At 39.6% G+C, this 17,623-nt stretch overlaps 1 protein-coding gene across 3 annotated transcripts in view; it reads right to left on the minus strand.

Annotated features, from left to right (window-relative positions):
• C5 (complement C5) overlaps positions 1-17,270 on the minus strand; it is a 94,850-nt gene extending 77,580 nt beyond the window's left edge. For all 3 annotated transcript variants that reach the window (XR_011144994.1, XM_068973680.1, XM_068973682.1), the window contains exons 1-5: positions 17,175-17,270; positions 10,340-10,532; positions 7,625-7,787; positions 2,309-2,379; positions 898-989 (exon numbers count right to left, since the gene is read on the minus strand). Coding sequence is in view for 2 of the 3 variants with exons in the window: in XM_068973680.1 (XP_068829781.1) it covers positions 898-989; positions 2,309-2,379; positions 7,625-7,787; positions 10,340-10,532; positions 17,175-17,239 (584 nt within the window). In the remaining variant the exon portion in view is untranslated. The remainder of the gene's footprint in view (positions 1-897; positions 990-2,308; positions 2,380-7,624; positions 7,788-10,339; positions 10,533-17,174) is intronic.
• Between the last annotated feature and the right edge of the window lie 353 nt (positions 17,271-17,623).

Consider the following 17,623-nt stretch of genomic DNA (forward strand, 5'->3'; position numbering starts at 1 on the left):
TGGCATAAGATGGAGTTGGAGAAATGATAATAGTTATACAATAATCGGATCAATTCTTTGCTATTATGGAATATTTTCAAGGAGGTACACAATTTTAAAACTACCCAAATTATGTAAATCCCCCGATTTCATCCAAATTTCTAGAAGATCTTCAGTACAGTGAATTAACTGTGAACTCCCTTCTAGAGGGCAGAGCAAAAATGACCAGAAGAAGATTTTAAAGTGATATTGCAGTCATTTTTATACGCACTTATCCGTCCTCCTTTAAGTTGGTTGGAGGCAGGGACTCTGTATTTTTTATTTCTACTTAAAATTTCTCATTCCCATTGTACTTTGCATTTCCCAGGAATGTGCTCACTAAATTTTTATCGCATTGGGTTCTGTTTAAACATGTTCTTAATCCTCTAGCGTGAGACCAAATGGAGGAAATGAGTTTACTAAGCTCTTCCCTCTTGAAATCTGTCTTCTGGAAGTCTATGCAGTAACGACTACAGAAGACCAGTATTTTTATTGGTCATAGCAAGACGTGGGGCAACACCAGCCTTTTAGACTGGTAGTCTGTTAGATTCCTCGGAGGGTGGAAGGTTGATGGTTTTGATAGAAAAAGGCCTGGGAACTATTTTTGGTTTTTTTGCTTCTTCCAAATTTTAATTTCTATATGTAAAGAAGATTGGTGAGAAGTATTGGGAGTGGTTTGTTTGTTTTGCCAGAACCTGAGCCTAGCTTTTCATTGACCTGAAAAGACTTTGCACATTTCTTTCACACTTAACTTTTTGTTAACACTAGGTGGCTCCATTTGACTGGTTATCTACCTCACACCCAAAAGTTCCAGATGTCTGTTTTACAGAAAACTTTATTAAAAAACAACAACAACAACAAAAAAAAACTTTAAAATACTTAGGATTAGATGGAATCTTGAAGTCAGGAAAAGAAATAATTCCAGTATAATCATTTTCTTCTATCATGTCAACTTCTGATCCTTCGGGATCCTTTGAAGAAAAGCAGACAATTTCCAAGCATATAAATCACATTTAAAAAATTAACTGATTACATTGTCTTTGATTGATAGAAATATTTACTAACAAATATCATGTCTTCAAATTAAATATGAAGGAGGAAAACCATTTAAATGTTGTGAGAGACAAATTTGGCTCATTTAAGGCATTTCCTCCTTTTTTTGACTTTCTTCCATCTCCTGCCTCACTTAAAAAAAAAAAAAAAAAAAGTAAATCGGTGTCCAGGGTATCCTAGTCTCAGTTATCTAGAAGAGATTCAACTCTCTATTGTACGGCTAAAAAAAAGAACTATGACAAAACCTGATGTTATGATGAACCAAATAACAGCTTACACACTTTATAGATACCAGAATCTAAATTTTGTATGTGTTCATTTGGAACTTTCCAAAGCAAATATGCTGTAAAATTCATTTATCAGCTAGAAATTTTGAAAGTTTACAGGTTATGTCAATAATTATCAACCATAATTTTGGAATACACTAATGCTTCTCAAATAATGCATTATAAAATACTCAGATGTGAAAGTTTATGAACGTTTCATAATTTTTGTAAGTTATACAGGATTCAAGGTTATTGCTGTACAGCCCTCTTTTTCACTCATGTTCTGTTAAGATTTTCGGTTTTTTGGTTCCTTGAGTAGGAGAAAAAGGCACTGCAACCTGCAGTAGGGGACCTACTGTCGAAAGGCGAACAGTTCTTTCCTCCCAAAACTTTGTAGGGTTTCGACGTGAACTGGGAAGACCATGGGAATTTATTGCGCACACCTGTTATGTACCTCATGGCTCACGAAAGGCTGATAATTATTGATCTTTATCTCACGGGGTTAGCACTATTCTCCATGTGCTAGTGTGTCTTACTTACTAAACTCTAAAGTCATCGGGAGCAAGTGCCACAGGCTGTAATTCTTTACCTTGTATTGTGCAAATCAAACATATCATACTTAACAGACATTCAACTACTTCTTAGTTGAATCGATGGATTAATTCACTAAGTTGAATTCTTAGTGATTGAGGGGTGGTCTTTAAGAAATGTATCATGAAGGATGTATTTAAATGATTTGGTTCAAAACCATAACTTGTTGAGATTTTCATTTCCATGAGATTTTTACATATTGTAAAGGAATAAACCTATAATGTTATACACACAGAAGGTGTTCGATAACCATTTCTGAACATTGAATAAATTAGTATGGTGTCAGGACAGGGTTATGGAACAAAGTATCTTGTCCTGATGAAAATTTAAATAATTAAAAAAATTTAACATAAAATTATTATTTAAATAAACATACTTACTATGAAAGTTAAGACAGTTTCTCTTTTGGCTGGCTTCAGGTCATCATTCAGTGAATAAACTCTAACCTTTACTGTAAGAATAATCGATATCATCAATAACTTTGTGAAGCACAGTATTTTGATATTTTCAATAATCATCCTTAAAAGAGATGAGCCTCATCTTAAAGATTCAATACATAATCATATATGAAAATTCGTATTTAAAAGAAAGAAAAAGTTAACTTGTAGACAACACGTCACTAAAAATTTTTTCTTTTATTGAGAATCCTTTTCAGTTCAGTTCAGCTCATTTCGGTCACTCAGTCATGTTCGACTCTTTCCGACCCTGTGGACTGCAGCACGCCAGCCCTCCCTGTCCATCACCAACTCCCGGAGTTTGCTCAAACTTATGTCCATCGAGTCGGTGATGCCATCCAACCACCTCATCCTCTGTTGTCCCCTTCTCCTCCTGCCTTCAATCTTTCCCAGCACATTACTAAAATTTTTTTCTTTGAAAGAGAATCTTTTTGGATTCCTTTAAGGAGCTATTTCTAATGAATTTAAAGAACAGTTCACTTTATTAAAATATATTTGCTTATATCTTTGGGAGAACAAATATGTAGTACAAAATTAGTTATATCTGTAATTAGGCCAGGATTTATAAAAAATTTCATAGCAGCAAAATAGTGATGTCTACCCTATGGTTGTATTGAGCTTAGTCACTCAGTCATGTGGACTGAGTGTGACCCCAGGGACTGTAGCCCATCAGGCTTCTCTGTCCATGAGGATTCTGCAGGCAAGAATACTGGAGCGGGTTGCCATGTGCGCCTCTAGGGAATCTTTCCACCCCAACCTGGGATCAAACCCAGGTCTCCTGCACTGCAGTCAGATTCTTTGCTATCTGAGCCACCAGGGAAGTCCAAGAATACTGAAGTGGTTATACTGGGAGTATAATAAATCATCTCAGAATTGAAGATTTTAATGGAAAATTAGGTGGTTTGTTTCAGACTATACACTGTTACAACATGGCCCCAAATTGTCTCTTATTGTTGCTAAGGATAGTTTTGAATTGTACAGTTTTGTTATATTTATTGAGCCAGATCCTACAAATATTTGTTCATTGTTAAAAGAATAATGGCAGGGGGCTCAATAACAATTAGTTCCCTTCCACTTCTTCCTGTCAGGTAATAGATCCCCACCTTTTAAACAAATATATCTGCTTAGCTTTTAACTCTTAGCTGCTTGAACACGCTGGTTTAATTCCTTCCAATGACGTATTATAATTTCTCTAGGGTTTTTCTGATGCTCAAATCATTTCATGGCCAGAACTTTAACCACAAAATAAAACTGAACTGATGTCATAAACCTTTTAAAGGGTCAGTATTATGCAAAGCTCTACCTGAGAAGTCACATATTAAGCTCTCTAAAATTGATTTCACTAAGACCATAAGATCAAAATGAAATGCTCAGTAAATCCCTCAGCCCTGCTGTCCCCTCACCCCTGTCTCTCAGCTCGAGTCCTCTCTTCTGCCTTATGAACATACCTGGTCCAGCCCTGAGCATCACTGAGCTGCTGCTGGAGGCAGTGTGCCGCAAAAGCTGAGAGTTTGGGCCCTAGAATTCAAAACTTTGGTTCCATTCCTATCTCTGCCACTTTCTAACGTGACCCAGAATAGGATACTTAATCTCTCTTACCCCTTAGGTCCCACATCTGTAACACAGGACTGCTAGTATCTGCTTCATAGCACGTGAGACTAAATGAGAAAAAGCTTTGCATAACCCAGTGCATAATAACTAACCAATGAATGCTTATTATTTTTATTTTATTTTTATTATTTCTATAGCTACTGCTTGTCCACTTTCTCACTCAGTTTGTGCTAGGTTAGAAAATTAACCTTGTCTTCATAACGATGGTATATCAAGTGAAGTGAAGTGAAGTCACTCAGTCGTGTCCGACTCTTCGCGACCCCATGGACCAGCCTACCAGGCTCCTCCGCCCATGGGATTTTCCAGGCAAGAGTACTGGAGTGGGGTGCCATTGCCTTCTCCAGGTATAGCAAAGGCAAGTTCAATGAATGCTTTTTGTACCAAAGGTATAGCTTATAGACTTTTAAAATATATATACTGAATGCCTTCTATGTGCAGACACTATGTTAGGCACCGAGATATGGTGGTGACGAATCAGACGTGGAATTCCTCTAACGGAGTGGAGTAGAGAGGCAAACACAAGATCCCACAAGTAACTGTCAACTTCCAGGGGTGGGAAATGCTGCGAAGGACACTCCCCGGCGTTCTGAGGCTGACAGAGGGAGCCTTGAAGCAGAGAAGGCTGCCCTCTATGTGATGGCATGGAAGAGCTGAGTGGAAGTTCAGAGGGCAAGGAAGGTGATGAATGTACCGGGAAGAGGTGCGCAGGCCTTACTACGGACCAGAGAACGGTATAAGAAAGCAACTGTAATAAATAAATAAATAAAATAAATTAAAAAAAAAATAAAAAAAGAGAGCAACTGTAAAGAGGTCAGTTTGGCTGCTGTCTGCGGACGAGGGGCGGCCCGGTGGGTGGTGAGGCAGGAGGGGAGCGCAGGACACAGGCTGTGTGAGATTGGAAGCATTTTGGTCACTATTCTGAAATTCTTCATCCTGTAAAGCCTTGAAGATCTAAGCCTCTATCCTAGAGGTACTTATCTCAAGGACCTTCAGGTTAAAATGTGAGGACTGGGACATTAGAGCTATAAATAGCAAGATGCAATTAATTTCTAAAAGAATTACTGAGTAATTCTTTTTCTTCTGTGTAATTAAGGCTTTGTGCTATTCCATAGATTAAACGATAGTGGAAAATACTTTCCTGGTGCTTACTCTGGGATAGGCAGTGTTTGCAGTGCTTTATACGTATGAATTCACCGAACTCTCCCAACAACTCTGTGAGATACGTTCCATTACTATCTCCATTATATGGATGAGGAAAATGGGACTCAGAAAGATTAACTCACACAAGGTCATGGAGCTAATAAGAGCCCCAACTGTGATTTGAACCCAGACAATTTGGCTCCAGAGTCTGCTGTTCACAACTATACTTTGCTACCTCTCATTAATGCGTCAAAATTTAGAGGGAGGTGCTCTGGTTTTCTCTATGATTTATTCTAAGATAGAATAGGTCTTAGAGAGATCTTAGATATCTCTCATCTCTATTCTAAGATGAAGACACTATATATTTTTATGGTAAATTTCTGATAAAGAAATAACAAATGGGGCCGTTCTTAAGGGAAACCTTAAGAGCTAAAAAAGTCCCAGGGTCTGGGTATCAGGCTGCTTGATGGACAAAGATGAGGACCCTAGGGACTTGCCTGGAGGGCCAGTGGTTAAGACTGTACGCTTACGAAGCACACAGGTTCAATCCCTGGTCAGGGAACTAAGGTCCTGCATGCCACAGGGCATGGCCAAAAATTAAACAAGAGGAAAAAAGAGATGAGAACCCTAAATAGTAAGTAGTGTCAACAAGACCCAATTAAAGAAGCATCCTCTAATATGCGAGGAGGACAAGGGTGATGGTATATTTGTTTCGGGATATGATATTTAAAGGGTTTCCCTGGTGGCTCAGAGGTTAGAGAGTCTGCCTGGAATGTGGGAGACCCGGGTTCGATCCCTGGGTCAGGAAGATCCCCTGCAGAAGGAAATGGTCAACCCACTCCAGTACTCTTGCCTGGAGAATCCCATGGAGGGAGGAGCCTGGTAGGCTACAGTTCATGGGGTCGAAAAGAGTCGGACATGACTGAGCGACTTCACTTTCACTTTCATGATTTTTAAAAAGGGCTCAAACTTTATAGGCAGAGACTATCTCAATGAACACCAAGTCATCTTCTTGGAGTCAATAGGATGCTATTCTGGCAATGATATTATGTCCAAGCTGGAAGCGATACCCCAGCCTTTCTAGGCCTTTTCTTTCTGAGCTGGCCATAACAGGAGCTCCTGCTTAAAAGGTAATGGTGCAGGCCCATTCCACTCCATACTGTCATCAGCATCAGTCAACATGTAGCAAGTATGTACTACCTGAAAGGTTTTCAACAAAACTGGCTAGTCTTGCCTCTCGTCCTCTTTCCTTCACCAACAATGCCATTATTGAAACTCCATAACCTTCCCCTTCCATGTACAATTCTCTTATAATACCATCCTGATTTGCTCAAAAGTTAATTTTGGCAACAGGGAGTGATGGAGGAATTGAAGATTTTGCAGATACGTGAACATATGTGGGCAGCATTCACACTTTTCTGTGTTTGGTTTTTCATTCATTGGGAGTAAATCCAGCCATTCACCAATCAGAGTTTTGATTGGCTACCCTATCCTTTCCCCCTCTAACAGATAAACCACTAATACAAAACAGTGTTCTAATAGGAGCTTTCTTTAGGCAGATCTCCTTAGAAAATTAATATCCATTTATTTATGTGACTTCACTTACTTTTTGCTGAATCATCTGATACCCTAGGGTTTGATTTGTTTTCTGAATTTGAGAATTAGCTGCAAAGTAATAGAATGTTTTTATGATCGCTACTTTATAACAAATTATTTTTAAATTGCCAAAATTATATTTGCAGTTACCTCTTATAGCTTGTTTAATAATAAAACCTAGCACTACATTTCACAATTCTTAAATAGCTTTTTTCCTACATGGGAACAACTGTCAGGGTAGATAATGTAATTGTTGATTTTTGTGATTTCCATATGAATCTAAGATTTATATTTAAAATTTAAAAACTAAATTCCATATAATTATTTAACAATTTCCATATGAATTTAAAATTAAAATTATATTTATAAGTGTAAAAATCACTGGGGATGGAGACTTTTGATCAAGTTGGAAATCCGTCTCCACTTAAACTCAAGTGTTGAAAAGCTCACAGTGATATTGGCCTGTCATCTTCTCATTTTGTGGTGTCTCTGCTTTTGTTATCACAGTGCTGGTGGCCTCAGAATGAGCTCGGCAGTGTTCATACTGCTCTGTTTAGATAGATGATAACCAGCAAGGACCTATTGCATAGTCCAGGGGCCTCTGCTCAATAGTCTGTACTAACCTAAAAGTGAAGATGATTTGATACATGCATCTGTTCAAATGAGCCACTTTGCCGTACCCCTGCAACTAGTGCAGCTTTGTAAATCAATTTTACTCCAAAATGCAAAATAAAAACTAAACATAGACAATTCTTCCCCACATCCAGAGTTCAGCTTAAATAAATGCCATCCTCCGTTATCTAGTTGCTCAAGCTTGAAGGGAAAAAAGCTCTACAGCATAGTGTCAATGCCCATCGCACTACTCCCCGGAGAAAGAAGCATCTTATACTCTACCTGACTGGTGTGGAGTGTAAACAGGTTTGTCTGTATGAATGAAGAGGAATCCATTGTCATAGGTTATTGGCATTTTTTTTGCTTGTGAAAAATGCTTTGATATAACTTCCAAATACACATGTGAAATGGAGCTTTGTCTTTCAGACAGCTGTTTGGGTTGTATCTGTAAAAGAAAATATTGACGGGAAAGACTATAATAATTTTAAAGTTATAAAACATGTTATTTAAAAAGTAGTATAGGAGCCGAAGTAGTAAATAACTTTTGCTCCAAGCCCTTCCGTATCAAACATCATAATCAACATTCAGCTTTAAGTAGTTAAAAAATTTTTGGTTTTATGCTTCCCAAATTTTATGTGCATTTGGTAAAACTACTACAATGGAAGTGTTAGCCACTCAGTCGTGTCTGACTCTTTGTGACCCCATGGACTGTAGCCCACCAGGCTCCTCTGTCCATGGAATTCTCCAGGCACGAACAGACCCAGGGATCAAACCTGGGTCTCCTACACTGTGGGCAGATCCTTCACCATCTGAACCACAGCTCTCTTAACAAGCTTTAACCTCTTCAGTTTGCTGGATTATTCCGTGCTCTCCATTCCCTCTGTTCAACATCCTGATGGATGCTCAGGACACTGTACTATATTCACATCCTCTGTTCCCGTGGTTGAGCAGTACAGTTTCCAGTTTGAGATAAAAGCTAATTAATACAACCAACCATGCTGAATTAGATATATGAGAGTACTGTAAATGTTTGGAAAAGCAGTAAGAATCTATAAAGATTCTGCACTCAGATTGCTTTGCGAGTACCTAAGTTTTTTCTCTGCTTCAAGGAAATAGAAACTGCAGAAAAGATGATTCGTTAAAGGTGTGACACATTATGAATAAGGTTGCTGCTGCAAGTGGGCCCAAGAAAAGACCTTGGCACAACATCAAACGATTAGCAAATAAAGGTATATTGTAATGTTAAGATAAATTTAAATGCTTAAGATATGCATCAGTTTTTATGATTTCCCCACCCTAATTTACTTTTCCAAATTAGCCATTCAAGTTAGCACTGTTCAGTAGAGCTTTCTGTGGTGAGGGGAATGTCCTATATCTATGCTGCTCAGTATATGCCATCTGTAGCTATTTAAGCACTAGAAACATGGCTAGTATGAGTGATGAACTGAATTTTTTATATTAGTTACATTTGATTGATTTAAATTTAAAGATAACAGCCACATGTTTGTGGCTAATGGCAGCAGATAAAAGTGTCTTCTTTGGGGAAATGAATTTTATTTCTTCATAAACCTAATAAGTGGACCTGTTTGCTAAAAGGTTAGAGCACTTATCATCAAGGACATGAAGCAAAGAATTCCTACGTTTGGTTAGAATTTATTTAGATCAGTGTTTCTGAAATTTGAGTAATATATAGAACTCTTTTAAAGGGTAAGATATTCTGGAAGACTCTCAGTGTGGACTTTTTGTTATTTATAAAAATAAAGAAATATTTTCAGTACAGTGTTAAATATGTACAGACCTAAAAGTCAGTATAATATTCTTGTGCTTCTGACTTTTGTATAATTATAAAATCAAAACATTTATAAAATAAACTCAAAATGGTAAATATCAGTGTAATTCTAACTTGCAGCTCTTTATAAAATTTCAAAGTTTAATCTCTTTTTAAAGAACTCACGTTAAAGAAACAATGGTCTAATAAGCCTCAGAGGCCCTTCCAAGTCTAGAAGTCTCTGATTTTTTGGTTCTTTATTTTTGAATTTATATCAGAATTTAAAACAATATTTTTCACTTGGATAAGGAAACAGTAAATATGAAAGTTATTTTTAGTTATCAGAGTTCTTAATAAGAAATGAATTACGAGCAATTTTCTAACCAAACTGTACAACAATATCTTAATCCCTCAGTTGTGTCCAACTCTTTCTGACCCCATGGACTGTAGCCTGCCAGGCTCTTCTGTCCATGAAATTCTCCAGGCAAGAATAACCGACTGGGTTGCCATTCCCTTCTCCAGGGGATCTTCCCTGGAGAAGGATCCAGGGATCGAAATTCAGTCTCCTGTACTGCAGGCAGATTCTTTACCGTCTGAGCCACCAGGGAAGCCCAATAGAAAGAAAATTTACTTGATCCAGGTTGTTCTTTCTGTTAACTGTGGTTATACACGAGAGCTATTCACTTCAGTAATCAATAATTTATTAGTTTTAGAAGTTTTGATTGTAGTTTATTGGAGTTTAAACAAACAAATAGCATCCATGGATTTTTGTAGGCAAGACATGACAGATCAATATGCGTGTTCATATTGGCCTGTTTCCTTGCCTTAGTAAGTTTCACAGTAAATAAGTGCTTTCCATTCATCTCCAAATCTGTTCACGTTAGTGCTAGTTTCTCAGTCGTGTCCGACTCCTTGCAGCCGCATGGACTGTAGCCCATCAGGCTCCTCTGTCCAGGAGAATACTGGAGTGAGCTGCCATCTCCTTCTCCATATGTTCTGGTTCCAATAAGAATGTTAAAGTTTTCATACACTCCTTAAAAAGCAGGTACAACTCTCCTATTTAGAATTTTCTTTTTCACCCATATCATCATTAGTGACTGACATCGTCTAGAAATCACACAGTGGTAGTTTGGTATAAGTGACCAAATCTGTTATCAATATCCAAACTGGGTACACATATTACTGAGAATATTCTGAATGTATGAAGAAACTGAAGGATAAATACATACTGTTAAGGTGGCAGAATTTTGGAATTTATTTTCTGCGGATAAAGTAACATGGCCTGATGAGTAAGTGACTTTTTTGTCGGGAAAGCTTTTGATTGAGACTGTTGCATCGAAATCTTCAGTGTATCCATAAACTTGAATCACAACATTTTCAGATGCTCCAACATGGAACACTTTTGGTGCTGAAATGACATACCTGTTGAAACAGGAAAGAGAAGGATCATTATATGACATTTTTGTTATATTTCTGACTTTTTATCTCACTTGATAGATTAGGTTTACATTGGGCACTTTTTCTCAACTTGAAATGATATTTTTAAAATAACATTTATTTGCGATCTACAATCATTTCAGCACAGTTTCCAAGAAAAAATACCTTGGAATTAAGACTTTAGAAATAGAGCTGGTGACTTTGTTAACCTCTAGAAAGGTAGTGATAGCACCTTCCCTGAGCTTCTGTAGCAAAGGAAAACTTTTAATGATAAATAGGTCCAATATTTTTGCCTGATGCAGAAAAAAACAACATAGGTTCCAGAGACTGAATTCCAGCTCTGCCATCTGCTGGCTGAGTGACCATGGTAAAGTCACTAACCCTCTCTGAAGAGTTAAATAATATACCTTAAATATTACCTTTTTTGTTGTTTAGCCACTAAATCGTGTCTGACGCTTTGCAACCCCATAGACTATAGCCTGCCAGGCTCCTCTGTCCATGGTATTTCCCAGGCAAGAATACTGGGGTGGGTTTTGCCATCTCTTACTTCAAGAGGTCTTCCCAAACCAGGGACTGAACCCACGTCTCCTGCACTGGCAGACTGATGCTTTACCGCTGAGCCAGCACAGAAGCCCAATCACCTTCTTTACCAGGGTGCTGAGGCAATAAGAATATCTATCTGAAAGCATCTAGCATCTTCAGTTCAGTTCAGTCGCTCAGTCGTGTCCGACTCTGCGACCCCATGAATCGCAGCACGCCAGGCCTCCCTGTCCATCATCAACTCCTGGAGTTCACTTAAACTCACATCCATCGAGTCCGTGATGCCATCCAGCCATCTCATCCTCTGTTGTCCCCTTCTCCTCCTGCCCCCAATCCCTCCCAGCATCAGAGTCTTTTCCAGTGAGTCAACTCTTCGCATGAGGTGGCCAAAGTACTGGAGTTTCAGCTTTAGCAACATTCCGTTCAAAGAAATCCCAGGGCTGCTGTCCTTCAGAATGGACTGGTTGGACCTCCTTGCAGTCCAAGGGACTCTCAAGAGTCTTCTCCAACACCACAGTTCAAAAGCATCAATTCTTCGGCGCTCAGCCTTCTTCACAGTCCAACTCTCACATCCATACATGACCACTGGAAAAACCATAGCCTTGACTAGACGGACCTTAGTTGGCAAAGTAATGTCTCTGCTTTTGAATATGCTATCTAGGTTGGTCATAACTTTCCTTCCAAGGAGTAAGCATGCTTAGTACTCAATAAATGTTAGATTCATTAAGTTTGCTGAATTAGTTGAAAGGAAATACTCTTATAACTATTATGTTATCCTAGGGGGTGGATAAAGAGATGAGTAGGATAACAGTGAGCCAGGAAATGCGTTTAGAAATGAAAGTAGTAATGGAGGTCCTTGCAGAACAAATGGTAACAGTCATACAACATAATGAGACATAATGATAATAACAAAAAATGAGGAATGAGAGGCTGTACAAGGGCTTTACATACAACTCTTTTAATCTTTACAACAGGCCAGTGACGTATACGCCATTATTATTCCTATTTTGCAAGTGATAAGAGGTTAATTTAGACCAAGGTCACATGGCTTATAAGTGAATGAGGCAGGTCTTTATATTCAGGCCTCACTGTCTATTATGTGCATAACTGAGGTCAGGGTTATAAACTATGTTTGTAAACAGTGGGCTGTTCCCTCTGTTTTACATTTTATGTGATGTATCAAGAATGGACATGAATCAATATAAGTTTTTGAAATAGAAATCTTAAAATGGGTGAATTTTCATAGTTTTATTAAGAGAAAACTTACAAATATAAACTAGGTTATTAACTGTATATGTAAAAGTATCTAATTGGAATAGTGAGAGCTACCTATGCTATTAATAGAAAAAGAAGTCTGTTTCAACCCAAAAGGTGATTGAATGATTCAAGCAGCTGATTAGGGCTGGAGGGCACAGGCCAGCCCAGTGGGCAGAATCACTGCCGATTCCTCAAACACTACGGGCTTTCCCAGTGGCTTGGCGGTAAAGAACCCGCCTGCCATGCACGAGACGTAAGAGGCGCGGGTTTGATCTCTGAGCTGGGAAGGTCCTTTGGAGAAGGGCATGGTGACCCGATCAGTGTTCTTGCCTGGAGAATCCCATGGATAGAGGAGCCTGGCGGGCTGCAGTCCATGGGGTCACGGAGTTGGACACGACTGAAGCAACACAGCACACACGCACGTCAACACTGACATTTCAAAGGCTTTTAAAAATCAGCAAGTCTCTAATAACAATGAAAGTAATTTGGAAGCAAATGAACACTTTAAAACCAACTGGTAATTCTTCTACATGACAAGTAATTTGGAACCATTTACAGAAAAGGGGAAAAAGAATCTCTAGTTTTCCAACCATCTTCTCAATTTCCCATGTATTTATGCAGGAACAGCAGAAAACGAGAAATGTTCAGGTCTGATGATACTAAGGTATATTTACTGAAAGCTTACTCAGTTCTAGGCACTATTCTAAGCACTATACACACATACATGTGTTTATATGTGCATGCATGTCACTGTGCTGTGACAGCCAGCCTAGAAAAAGACCTTATTATTACTCTGATTTTACAGAGGAGGAAGCTGGTAATTAACTTGCGCGAGGTCGCACAGCTATTAAATTACAGAATTAGGAACTGAACCGGAGCAACCTGTTTCCCGAATTAACACTTTCAGTTGCTAGACTAAATTGAATTTATCAAGTTTTTCGAGAAAAGTGTAGTCGGGGTTGGCAGGGGTGGGGGGGGTGGGAAAGCTGTCTTAATTTTGGCGTCGGGCTTCCCCGGTGGCTCCGTGCTAAAGGATCTGCCTGCCAGTGCAGGAGACATGGGTTCGATCCGGGAAGACCCCACATGCCCAAGGGCAGCTAAGCCTGTGTGCCAGGACTGCCGAGCCTGTGCTCTCGAGCTCAGGAGCCCAGGAGCCACGGCTACTGAAGGCTGAGTTCCCGAAAGCCCATGCTCTACAGCAAGAGAAGCCACCACAGCGAGAAGCCTGAGCATCACAACTGGAGAGCAGCCCTTGCTTGGGGGAGAAAAGCCACGAGGCGACAAAGACGCAGCACAACCAAAAGTAAGTAAATAAATAACAGTGGACTGTGGGAAACTCTGAAAGACATGGTAAATGGATGGAGAAACAGTGGAAACAGTGTCAGACTTTATTTGGGGGGGCTCCAAAATCACTTCAGACGGTGACTGCAGCCATGAAATTAAAAGACGCTTGCTCCTTGGGAGGAAAATTATGACCAACCTAGACAGCATATTAAAAAGCAGAGATGTTATTTTGCCAACAAAGGTTCGTCTAGTCAAGGCTATGGTTTTTCCAGTAGTCAGGTGTGGATGTGAGAGTTGGACTATAAAGAAATGTGAGCGCCAAAGAATTGACGGTTTTGAACTGTGGTGTTGGAGAAGACTCTTGAGAGTCCCTTGGACTGCAAAGAGATCCAACCAGTTCATCCTAAAGGAAATCAGTCCTGAATATTCATTCGAAGGACTGATGCTGAAGCTGAAATTCCAATACTTTGGCCACCTGATGAGAAGAACTGACTCATTTGAAAAGACCTTGATGCTGGGAAAGATTGAAGGCGGGAAGAGAAGAGGACGACAGAGGATGAGATGGTTGGATGGCATCACTGACTCAATGGACATGAGTTTGAGTAAACTCCAGGAGGTGATGGACAGGGAGGCCTGGCATGCTGCCGTCCATGGGGTTGCAAAAGAGTTGGACATGACTGAGTGACTGAACAGAACTGAAATAAGTTATTTTTTAAATTGGTGTTATTAGAAGTTTTCAGAGAAGGCAATGGCAACCTACTCAGTACTCTTGCCTGGAAAATCCCATGGACGGAGGAGCCCGGTGCGCTGCAGTCCATGGAGTCGCTGAGGGTCGGACACGACTGAGTGACTTCACTTTCACTTTTCACTTTCGTGCATTGGAGAAGGAAATGGCAACCCTCTCCAGTGTTTTTGCCTGGAGAATCCCAGGGACGGGGGAGCCTGATGGGCTGCCATCTATGGGGTCGCACAGAGTCAGACACGACTGGAGTGACTTAGCAGCAGCAGCATTAGAGGTTTAATATTTTTCAGTTCACTGTTGTTTTAATTTTGAGCGTCTACGTGGTAGTAGTGCTGAAATAGAAGATGATCCATGTTGTTGTTGTCGTTGTTGTTGTTCAGTCACCGGTCGTGTCCGACGCTTTGTGACTCCACGGGCTGCAGCACGCCAGGACTCCCTGTCCCTCGCCATTTCCTGGAGTTTGCCCAAGTTCATGTTCATTGCCTCGGTGGTGCCATCCAGCCATCTCAGCCTCCGATGCCCTCTTTTCCTTCTGCTTTCAATCTTTCCCAGCATCAGGGACTTTTCCAATGAGTCGTCCATTCACATCAGATAACCAAAATACTCTAGCTTCAGCTTCAGCACCAGTCCTTCCAGGGAATATTCAGGGTTGATCTCCCTTAAGATTGACTGGTTTGACCTCCTCACTGTCCAAGGAACTTTCAGCTAATTCATGTAATTCATGTTTTCAAGTCCCTAAAAGATAGCTCTGCAACCACCTACTCATACATATTTCGACCCTCACTGACGCAATGCTAACACAATCTATCATATAAAGCATTTCGTATCTTTCTTTCAATACCTGTAGAGAACATGGCCACTGAACTTGCGAAGAGGCACACATGCTAGCTTGGCCTCTATCTGGAATGTTCTTTCCCCAAATATTTGCCTGATTTGCTCAGTCACTTCCTGCAAGCTCTGCTCGGGTGTCGCCTCTGTAGAGAATGCTCCCTGTCTACACTTTGGTACGGTGCCCGGTCATTTCTTCATCCTCTCGTTGTCCTTCATATTCTTTTCTTCATGGTACCTATAGCCACCGGACCTTATTCATTCACTCGTTGGTTTGTTCATTGAGTCATTTTCTTCTCCTTCTTGAATGCAAGCTGTATATCATCTACTATTGGGTTGGCCAAAAAGTTCATTCGGCTTGTCCTCACGAAGCCGAACGAAATTTTTTTGGCCAACCGAATACATCCTCAGTGCCAAGTTCTTGAAAAGTTTTAGCTGAATCAATCAATTAAGTTTATTGACTCCCATGTTGTAAATGGTATACTGTTACTTTTTCAGAGAAACAGAGAATGTGCTTATTAAGGATCAGTGCAGTTTAGTAGAAAAAAGTTCAGTATCAGGAGAACCTAGTCTTAGTTCCGCCACTAATCTGAAGGCATTTAATCCAATCTCTCTGAACTTCAGCTGGCTGTCTTTTAAGATGGAATAACAGAATCTAGGAAATGGGGTGGCCATGTGAGATTAGGGGTGGGAGAGTGCTAAAATTCATGACATCTCAGGTATACACTGATATTCATTGTGTATTTTACGTGTGTACATTTATGACAAAATGGAAAACATTTGAAGAAATAAAGAGGAGTCCTTAATACAGATTCTACCTCTGTTTGTTTTAGTGGTGTGACCTCTGGCAAGTTACTGCCCCTGTCTGGATTTATACTTACATTTGATATAGGTTTGATTAGATACTCTCCAGTTCCTTTTCAATACTAAGATGTTATTTCTAGATATGAGATCAATATTTTAAGACCTAGTTTTAAATACAATTGTTTCAATAATAGTTTTCAATAAACTATCATGTGTAATTTGTGAAGCATGAGCTCACAAATTTAGAAGTAATTACATCAATAGATTTCAAACCACAGTATTAGAATTGACCCCCAAGTAACTCTTGCTTCACTATGTACAGTACACAAAAAACACAGGAAAATTCTACACCAAATAAAATAAGCAATCAATGCAAGAAAGTTTGCTATCTTGAATTTAGCTGTGTGTTTTTTTAAGAAGAATTTGAATAATCACTCATGTAAAGTTTTATAAATAACAGTCCCCTAATAGACATACTGGAGAAGACAATGGCACCCTACTCCACTTGCCTGGAAAATCCCATGGATGGAGGAGCCTGGTGGGCTGCAGTCCATGGGGTCGCTGAGGGTCGGACACGACTGAGCGACTTCACTTTCACTTTTCACTTTCATGCATTGGAGAAGGAAATGGCAACCCACTCCAGTGTTCTTGCCTGGAGAATCCCAGGGACGTGGGTACCTGACGGGCTGCCGTCTCTGGGGTCGCACAGAGTCGGACACAACTGAGCGACTCAGCAGCAGCAGCAGCAATGGACATATACACACTGCTATATTTAAAATGGTAACCAATAAACTCCTATGTGGAATTCTGCTCAAAGTTATGTGGCAGTCAGGATGAGAACGGTGTTTGGGGGAGAATGGATACATGTATATATATGGCCGAGTGCCTTCACTGTTCATCTGAAACAATCCCAATATTGCTAACAGGCGATACCCCTATACAAAATTTAAAGTTAAACACACACACACACAAAAACAAACCTGTAAAACTGTCCCATTGTTAGCCACACATCAAATCAAAATGCTACATGATTTTCTTATTCAGAGATGAGACTATTAGTGTTCCCAGAAGTAGAAAGTAATGTACAAATTGACACAGTTTGTTGTATTTGATTTTTCACTCATCGCATTGATAAGATGCATTGAAAAATGAAGATAGTTTCTTTTACTTACGTTTGTTCCTGGCCCCAGCTTTTCCCGAGGAAGATTAAAAAGCAAAGTACGCCCCACAGGCCCATGCTGGAGGCAGTGGTAAACCATCGATATGACCTTCCTGAAGTTACTCTCCTTTTTAAAGAAACCAAGATTGAAGAACTTGGGTAAGTTGGTTTACTGGTTAATTATTAATGTCAAGAAGAGGTACTTCTGAGTAGGAAAAGTAAAATTGGAATGGAAACAGTCTTTAATGCCCAGGTATAAAAGTAGAAGATTTTTATGAGGATATTTTATACAGATTTACACCTAGAGAATTTATTTTGATTAATACAAATAAAGGATTCTAACATAAAAGTTTGGCACTGCAATGAATGTCTCAAAGTTAAAAATCAGTAAGTTGATTGTCTTCTGTCTCTTGACCAGGCAATTGCTCTGAAAGTTTTATCATGAGAGCATGCCTCCAGAGA

The sequence above is a fragment of the Capricornis sumatraensis genome, chromosome 6 (assembly GCF_032405125.1).
Source record: "Capricornis sumatraensis isolate serow.1 chromosome 6, serow.2, whole genome shotgun sequence".
NCBI classification, from domain to species: Eukaryota; Metazoa; Chordata; class Mammalia; order Artiodactyla; family Bovidae; genus Capricornis; species Capricornis sumatraensis.